The 9,488-nt window shown below is 38.7% G+C and overlaps 1 protein-coding gene across 4 annotated transcripts in view; it reads right to left on the bottom strand.

Annotated features, from left to right (window-relative positions):
• Positions 1 to 4,366: 4,366 nt before the first annotated feature.
• DCAF17 (DDB1 and CUL4 associated factor 17) overlaps positions 4,367 to 9,488 on the bottom strand; it is a 38,728-nt gene continuing 33,606 nt past the window's right edge. For 3 of the 4 annotated variants that reach the window (XM_073305815.2, XM_073305813.2, XM_073305814.2), the window contains 3 exons: positions 8,701 to 8,784; positions 5,691 to 5,846; positions 4,367 to 4,996 (listed from right to left, as the gene is read on the bottom strand). In XM_073305815.2, the coding sequence (XP_073161916.1) occupies positions 4,817 to 4,996; positions 5,691 to 5,846; positions 8,701 to 8,784 (420 nt within the window). In that variant the 3' untranslated portion in view covers positions 4,367 to 4,816. Of the gene's footprint in view, positions 4,997 to 5,690; positions 5,847 to 6,350; positions 8,785 to 9,488 lie in introns of those variants that run through there. The other variant, XR_012154288.2, reaches the window with a different exon arrangement.

The following is a 9,488-nucleotide window of genomic DNA, read 5'->3' as shown; positions in this document are numbered from 1 at the left end:
CACATCTGTGAATTGGCGTACATTCAACTGATCAGGCCAGCTGAAACTCACTACCAGATACCAGTGAGCCCTTTGGCATTCGGATGCTGTTAGATCACAATAATGTTTTTGAAATGATAAATTGATCCAAATTGATAAACAGAAGTGCAAATGTTCTGCTTACTTGTTGTTAATGGACAATAGTTCCTGTCCCTGTACACACAGTACTCATGCAAAGCAAGTCTGAGATTCTGAGACAGATGGGGGCTATTTGGGAAGAGTAGAAATTTGAATCATTACTGTTGTACATGTTTTGGTGCTAATTGAAGATGGGAGTGAAATGTATTTGAGGTCCTCTTTTTGATCTGATAGTGAATGATAATTCTCTCTTCACTTGAAGAAAAGCTATACTATGTGAACAGAGCCTAACTGGTGAAACTTGCAGTGGACTGAGAGTGGTGTATGGCCCTAATTTTATAGCATTGGTCCATGGATCCTAACTTAAAATGAAGCCTTTCATAGAATGAGTCCAGTGATGCATCATTTTCATCACACACATCTAACAATTTAGAAAACTGAGTTTCTTCCCACATTTCAGAAGATTTCATCTGCATAACAAGACAACTGATTTAGTAGGATATTACAAGCCTGCAATGGCTTTAAAAAAAATCAGTCTTTGGAAAGTGTCACAAACCCATGCACACTTCAACAGATCTTCAGATCAATAGCTGACTCCACTGTACAATGTATAATAGGCTGATGAAGACTTTAAAATTGGAAATAGAAATTTCTCATTCAGGGAAGAAGTGCTTTGACCACTCAAGTACTGATTACAAAACACCACTTTGGAAAACAAAAAGTGAAAAAAAGTGTCAAGAAAAGGTTGAGTGGGGTTTTTTTAGATAACAGTAGCAACTCTGCAGATCTGCCATAAGATTGCCAGGGAGACAGATTCAATACCAGCTCTGCCCAACTGGCACTTTGAGGAAGTTCCTGTGTGTCTCTGCCTTTATTGCTTCCTGCCAAATCTAGTTGTTCAAGGTTGCATGGGGCAGTAATGCAATGTGTAGTGTGCCCTTCTGATGATGAAATAGTCCATTGCTAATCAACTCTAAAACCAATAAGGGGGAAGAGACTTACATTTTGGGGTTTTTAAATCCTCCTTGTGTAACTCTTAATTGCCATGGTCAGAGACGCAAGTCTTCTGGGTACCTGGAGATTGGTCTACTGCCTACAAAATATCTTTTTAGTTTTTCTTTCCTTCAGTCCACGTGACATTTTTCCCGGTCTCACTAATGACTCTTATTACTTCCCATTGGCTTCCACTGAGATAGTTTAGCATCTTGCAGGATTGCTCTGTCTATATTGATACTGCTACAATTTCAGAATAGAGCCCAGTTATTATTGATTAAAATTCTATTCTATAAAGGTTCTTATACTGCATTCATCACTGTAGTATCTGAGCACCTTCAAGTAGTGCATTAAATGATGTAACAAACATCTGTCACATGTGGTTCATCCTCTTATCCTCTCCTCAGGAAAGAATTGTGTGTGCGGTGTAGTGTTTTTGTTTTGGTAGATTTTGTTTAAAATATCTACAAGATGCTGTGTGTTTATATTAGAGAAGACAAGTTGAAGTGTGCCTTGCACGTGGAGTGCAAGGTGCTGAGGTTTATGGTGGTCCTTACATCCTGTGGGAATTCGTTCCACAGCATGGATCAGACCCTGAGGAAAGACCTGTTTCCTGCAGAGGAGCTTTGTCCTTGTGGTTGGCGGTTCCACTGTGCCCAAGTAGTGGATTTGTCAACCACGGTCCTTATCCTGGATCTGTAGGTGGTCTCAACTACTTTCACATTCAAAAGACCCTGAACTTCTTCTACATGTAACATAAGCACGGTCTTTCTGGACCAGTTTTATATTGGATAATAAAGTACAAAATATCCACCAAAACAGCCTAGGTTTGGGGTGCAGTTTGGGGTGCAGGTTTGGGGTGCAGGGTGCAGTTGTATTTTGAATTTTTAAATATTTGTTGGGTTCAGATTCATATTGCTTAAATCTTCTGTTTTTATATACAACATTAATGTCCCTAACAAATGACTCTTTAAAATTGAATTAAAAAGGTGACATATGGATTCCAATACTAGATAGTATCAATACAAACATATTGTTTGTGCATCCAAAATAATGATGTAGAAATGGGAATAAAGAGTATTATTAAAACCAAGTGCGTGGCATTTCTCCCCAAAGTATATATGTTCTAGACATGAAATTGGTTAACAGAAAGAAGAGGTGGGAGGACAAGAAAAGAATGGAGGAGCTTGAAGTATGTAGGGTTTGTAGAGAAGTGGATAGGCCAGGCATTCTAAGGGAAGATGATTAGAAAAAAGTGAGAGGTGAAAGGAAGTGTGAAGGTTATCAGATGAAGAATTATTGGGTTGAATTGTTTGGAACCAATAATATACAGAAGCACTTCTTGGGATTGGAAAGGCCCAGGTTGCCTCTCTGCTTGAGAGTAATTTTGTCCATGGTAAGTGTTGATGCCAATTCTGTTTTCCAGTGTCTTTGTAAAAATTTCTTTTGCTGATATAAAAACAGGGCTATGAGAACACTTTTTTGAATAAGAAGGTGGTTTGGGGTTGTCTTCATTGTGACTGAGAAGGCAGAATCTTAGCAAAGGGAAGAATGGGTACTGAGTTAGAGATAATTGTTGAAAGTATCTGGCTTTTGTTCAGTTATATAATTACAGCACAAAAAGCTGCCTGGTTAAGGATTGGGCTCTAGATAAGCACTTTATGCTTCACCCTATCCATCCCATCTGTCCTATATAGCACCAGATACTGTCCACTGACTAGGCAGGACACTGGACTGGCTGGCTCAAAGCCCTGAAACTGTAGGGCGAATGTTTTTTCCTTATTACTGCTCAGAATGTTTCCACATCACAACTTGGTGGTGAGAGCGCAGTTGATAACTGATAATTTGACCCCAAACTAAGTGATTATAATAAAGTAGTACTTTTAAACCATTTTAGATTAAGGGTATCAAACTAATGCCATGTAATAAGGCAGAATTACATTGTTAATTATGATGTATGGTGCAGGGAATACATCAGGACTATATACTGTCCACAGGGGATCTCCCACTGATGGCAGGGGGAGGCTTATAGAAAGATCAAGGATAAAATTATGGTTGGGGTGCTTGGAACAATTTTTATAGTGGGGGTGCTGAGAGCCATTAAACGAAACTGTAAACCCTGAATATAATGGAAACCACTTCAAGCCCTTATGTTAAATAAGACCCTTATGTTTAGTCATTATTAAGGATAAGATTTTGTCATGGAGCTCATGGATTCCATCACTTTCAGAGACCTCTGTGACATTTTCCGCTTTAGCTTCAGCCCCACTGCAGCAGGGCCAGAACTGCTGGGGACTCCTTAGCTATCAGCTGCCAGTGGTGGCAGCGGCCCCGGAGCTGTCTGCCATTAGGGGGCAGGTGGGACTGGAGCTGTCAATCCCTCCCTCCTTCCCCCCCATTATTTTTAGTAAGTCGCAGACAGGTCACAGGCTTCCAAAATTTTTTGTTTATTGCCCGTGACCTGTTCGTGGCTTTTACTGAAAATAACTGTGACAAAATCTTAACCTTAGTTATTATTGGTTGTGTCTTATTGTAACATTTAGTATCAGAGGGAAAAATAAGCTCAGTTTTTTATGACCACTGCTATTTCTCTGTTTCCCATCCTTCCCCATTCTCCTCTCTCTTTTATTCCTCCCTCTTTGTCTCTCTTCTTTTCTTCCACCATCTGCATTTCATTCCTGATAGAAACTCACAGTATCCACTGCCACTTGCTGTATGCTCAAGCCCTTCCTCATTCCATCTGCTAAAATGATCATCAATAAAATAGATAATGCTTAATCTGACGTATAATTATCAGGATTGAGAATTAACACTCCTGAGAGATGACTTAGGGGAGGGGAGTTCACTTCTCCCAGAGCCACTATTTTAGGGTGTTTGTGGCTCATATTTGGAAAGCTTTTGTTGCAGTCATGAGGCCGAGACACTTGCTGTTTTTTAGAAAGGAATGCTTACATTCTGCATAATCTCAATATGCCACACGGGATACAGCAGTGCATCAAAGAGGCTTGGTGTTTGACGCCTCTGGCTCAGATTTAAAAATTTCTGGACTGTGACATAGGAAGAGATCATCAAATTGGTGGGTTTCACAAAGAGGGAAGGAAGGAAGGATAAGTAGGTTAGGTTAATTACTAGACACGTCATTTAAAAAAAAACCCTTAAGTGTTTTTACACTGTCAAGTAGGATTCACAGCAGGTCATGGTTCCCTCATGTCTAAATAGCTTGATGACAACTCTGCCATTTTGATTCTATATATAATTTTATCCTAAAATTTTTATTTACTACAATATAGACTAATTAAAAGAAAGTTGCAAGAGAAGATCTAAGCATAAGTAAAAGTATGGATGTCAGTAAGTTCAAGTCCTTATGCCTGATACCCAGTATTTAAATCAGGTTGGTTGGTGGACAAGGGCAATAAATATGATCATTATTTGTGTTACAATATCATAATCAGTAGCCATAATCAATAGCAAAAGTAAAAGGCAAATAAATGAAGTTAAATTCTGGTCTATGAAAATATATACAATGACTATCTTCATATGCAAAAGAGAAATTAAAAAACCCTGACAATACAAATATTTAAGCTGAAAATATACATTTTAACACACAGTGGTTGAAACATAATATTTGACTAGTCCAAAGAGACAAAGTCTGTGGATATTGTGTACAGTGAAGCCTATGCAGAAGGTCTTTCTCTCTTAAAAACGTTCAAAAATTCTCTCCCCTTTTTTTACAGAAACCTTTCTCCGCTTTTTCAAGGCTTGAATGTTCATCTTCCTCTGCACTATCACAGAACATTTGGTAAAGATAACAGATGAAGATCCTGTTAGGCTTTTGTTCTATATGTAACACAATGTCTCTGTCAAAGTAAACTTCGTGATTGTAAGTCTGCAATGAGAAAATAATTTTGAATGACCGCTTCATTTCCCAGAGGCTGGTGTAAGTACCATGTAAATAAGACTTCCCTAGAACTGATTAAAAAATTACAGCAGAACACTGTTCATTTTCCTAGTACACATAACACAAGCATATATGGATAATTGGTCTTTCAGATAAAGCAAGGACAGTGTTTAGAAACCATGGTCCACATCTTCAAAGGTATTTAGGAACCCAACTCCCATTAAAATAAATAGCAGTTAGGTGTCTAAATACCTAAATTCCCATACAGTTAGGCCCATACTTAATTTTGTGCACATTAGAAGTTCCACTGCCATCTGTCGGACTGCTCAAAGGTTATAAAGTTAAGCACACATACAAGTGTTTGTGGGATCAAGGCTTAGATTGATAAGCATTTTATAACTGTCAAAAGATACATTTTTCAATGCAACTGATGCACATTGAGGGAAATCCTGATTTAAGATTATGGGGATTTTCAGATAAATGAACTACTGTATCACAGAATACTTGGAAATTCAATAAAGTAATTTTTGCCACAGATACTATACATGGGAATTGCCAGTGGGAGTTGTATTGTACATCTGACTCAAAAATTTGAACAGAACAGTTACTTGGATGCAAAGCAGTGTGTCAAGTGGATACAGGGGAATGTTAATGTAAACTGAATTCAGTGGATTATACTCACCACATCCCAAGACTCCACTAAAGGAATACTCTTAAGTAGAATCCCATGTTCATTACAGTGAAAGTCAAGGTGAGCTTTCCCATCAGCTCCTATCTGAGTAACTGCCACAACAGATAACAAATCCAGCTCATCTTCATAGTCCACAATTTTGAAAGTCTTATGAAAAAACAAAATCTCAAATTGACCAGTTAATAAATAGACTTTTACAGTTATTTTAAAAAAAACTTTACATATTTTTTTTCAGAAGGGGAAAGGAAAGAAATGGAAGGTATCCCAGTTCACAGATCTGCTATCATTCATCAGGAAAATCTTTGCCATCCAGATAGTAAGCTATAGGCATCTTTCCAACCACAAACTATTCAGTGCATTTCAGCAGAGCCCCCGTATGAGGGGGAGAAGAGAAAATAAGGTCCTGTACTGTCTCAGTGCATGAGTGTAAGGGTTTTACATACACCATATAGGAAATGTAAAACAGAATACTGTAAACAACAAGAGGGAGAGGAAGTAAGGCATCACTTCACTTCAGTGCCCTTTGCTTATACACATTAGCAGCAGTATGACTTAAACCTGTTGTCAACATCTAGGCCGTGAGATTTGAGAAATTTACGAGGGTAATATAAATCACAAAAACTCCTGTATCCTCTCTTTAAAGTTACATACCTCTACATCCATACACAGTCAGCAGCTCCAGTTTATGATGGGGGAAGGACGGGTTTAGACAAGCTGTTATCAACACATGTGAGTAAGCATGGTCTACACCGCTATTTTTGGAGTGCTACTGCAAGTCTGCAGACCAGGCTGGGAGGCTGGCTCCTGGTTGCCGCGGAGACATACGCTAAATGACTCTTTTGCTCTTCTCCTGTCTACATCCAAGGAAATGTATTTTCCACATAGTTCAGAGCATAAAGCTCAATACCAGGAACAAAATCTGTGGAGTTCTGACTACTGAAGTGTCTTCTTTGTAATTGTTATTCTGTTGATTATAAATGAATATACATTAACTCCAAGCTTTAAGGGCTATGTAAAAACATACCCTGTTTTCACTGAGCTGGTATCCATTTCCATGGCAACAAGAGTGGAAATGGTTGCCAGAAATTGAGGCATTAGAATTCTCATTTCAGTGTGAATATCAGCTGAGTCCTAGCTGAGAGCTAAAAAAATGTTTTTCAAACACTACATGAAGACCTTAGCAATGTAGTGTTTTTACTTTGAAAATATTCAATTAAAAAAAACACCTTAAATAATTTCCCTGCAATTTACCAAGATGGTTGAATAACTCCTCTAGTCAGGATCTATTGGCATCAAAATTTAAGGTAGGCTAACCTGACCAAAGAGTGGTGAACTATGCAGTTACATGGGTACCTAAACACTCAGAACTTTAATTGGCCAGTTAGATGCTTCAGACCTCTTTTCATAACAGTGTAGCCTAAACTATCCAAATGTTATTCATCTGATAACCCATGTTATCTAACTAATAGCATATAGGGTCCTGTCTTTAACTGTGGATATAACAGTCGTATTTTAGAAAAGCGCTGTTCAGATAACTGGAGAAAGTCTTCTGGCTCATTCCTTACTTACCTTTGTGGGGTTGGGAAGAGAAGACTAGGAAGAAGGGAGGTTTAGCTGAAGCACTTTAGCTAGAATGATCTAGCAAAAAGTCTTACATTGAATCCTGGGGGATTCAACCACTAGTCTCACTCTCCCTTCCGCCGCTCCCCCACCCTCCCTGTTTTTAATGGCTGCATTACTTAGGAGTGGCAAAGTCACAGCAGGCCTGAACATTCTTCTAGTCTTCAAGACTATAATGTATTTATATCCAGGGTAAAATAAAATGAATACAAACAAACAAAATGAAAAAGAAGACTATGTGAAGATTTTCACCTCTTTTTCTGCACTTCAAGACTATGAGCAGGGGGTGCGGGAAACAAGCTCCAGCCTAGTGAACTAGTAATTCCCATACTAGTTTCTTGTCCAAGTTGAAACAAAATGCAAAGACTGAGTAAATGAAACACAGAAGAAATAAAACTGGAAAGAAATCAGCAAGCAGGAAGGATACATCATGGTTAATCTGAGGATCTGGATCAGACCTGCTCTGTAGCGTTCTAGCACACTTATCATATTCCAGTTAACCACTGGAATAAATTGCCTAGGGAGGTTGTGGAATCTCCATCACTGGAAATTTTTAAGAGCAGGTTAGACAAACACCAGTCAGGGATGATCTAGATTATATTTAGTCCTGTCATGAGTGAAGGGGACTGGATAGGATGACCTCCTGGGGTCCCTTCTAGTCCTATGATTCTATATAGCCACATTGCAGCTTACACCTGAATTGTGATGTCACAGGAGTTCCCATCACCATCCACTGTTTTTTAAACTGTTCAATTTTATTGAAAACAAAGAAAAATTTCATGAGTGACAAGTGACAGAGTATTTTTGTTCACAGTCAATAATGTATCAGTGTGTGCTCGGTGTTGTACAGAGCAGAGGAAGAGATGGTCCGGTCCCTGGCTTGAGTTCACATACTACAGTAAAGTGGGGAGACAATGTAGTTCAGACACAACACACCAGAGTCTGGGGATCAGACGATCCAGTCTCAAAGCAAAAATATAATTTAAAATTTTGTTTCTTTGTATTTACTGCTGAAAAGTGTCAGTAGAAATGTTTTAAGGCGTGATCTGAATGGTTGTCATTTTTCACATTAAGGATTTGATCTCATACCACTTAAGTCACTAAGTGTTTTGCCATTGATTTCAATGGGAGTAGGATCAGTCCTTACATGAGGAAGACTCTTTCAGGCACCAGTAGCAACAAAGAAGAAGAAAGAGATAAAGATGAGAAGAAAGCAAAGGGAGGGGAATGAAGGCAGCAGAAGTGTGGTGATAAAGAATGAATGTAGAGCTTAATATAGCTAAAAGATCCAGCGACTGCACTTGTAAGGAGAGATATCTCTTGATGTCTCAACTCCTTGGCCAATCTTTTAGTCCTTTTTAGCTCACTGTATCACAGTTACCTCTTGTTCTGGGTCATCATCCAGCACGTTAAAACGCTTTTTCACCACTCGGCCAGAAGCGGTTACAGTTACTGAGTTGTTCGCCTGAGACAGAATTTAAAAAAGGAGAGAGAGAGAGAGAGAGTGTGTCTGCGTGGCAGGTAATAATATAGGATGCGTATACTTTTTTAGTAGTATATTCATTTTATATGAAATTTGGTAACGCTTTTAAATTGGTTGTAAATGGCTGTTTACTTGTAAGTCTTCCTGTCTAGTGTGTGCTGGCAAGTGGGTAATGAAGTCTTACAGTGACATGTGATCATGTCACCTGAACTGGAATCCATCTTTAACCTGGTGCTTTTCCATCTAAAAGAAGGGGTGGGAACCCAGAGAGGGACAAAGGATTCCTGCCTTGTACAAAAGATATATAAGGAGGTGGAATGGAACCAAGGGGGCGGCAGTCATGAGAAATCCCCTAGCTACCACCTGAACTGGAACAAGGGACTGTACCAGGGGAAAGGATTGGGCCCAGACTAGAAAGGAGTCTAGTCTGTGAAAGAAACTTATTGGAACATCTCTGAGGGTGAGGTTTCATCTGTAATCAGTTTCTTACTGTATTAGGTTTAGACTTGCATGTTTTAGTTTTATTTTGCTTGGTAATTTACTTTGTTCTGTCTGTTATTACTTGGAACCACTTAAATCCTACTTTTTATATTTAATAAAATCACTTTTTGCTTATAAATTAATTCAGAGTAAGTAAGTAATTCCTGGGGGAGCAAACAGCTGTGCTTATCTCTTTATCAGTGTTA

Source organism: Lepidochelys kempii, chromosome 11 (assembly GCF_965140285.1).
Source record: "Lepidochelys kempii isolate rLepKem1 chromosome 11, rLepKem1.hap1, whole genome shotgun sequence".
In the NCBI taxonomy this organism is placed as follows: Eukaryota; Metazoa; Chordata; order Testudines; family Cheloniidae; genus Lepidochelys; species Lepidochelys kempii.
This window is presented reverse-complemented; position numbering and strand designations above follow the sequence as displayed.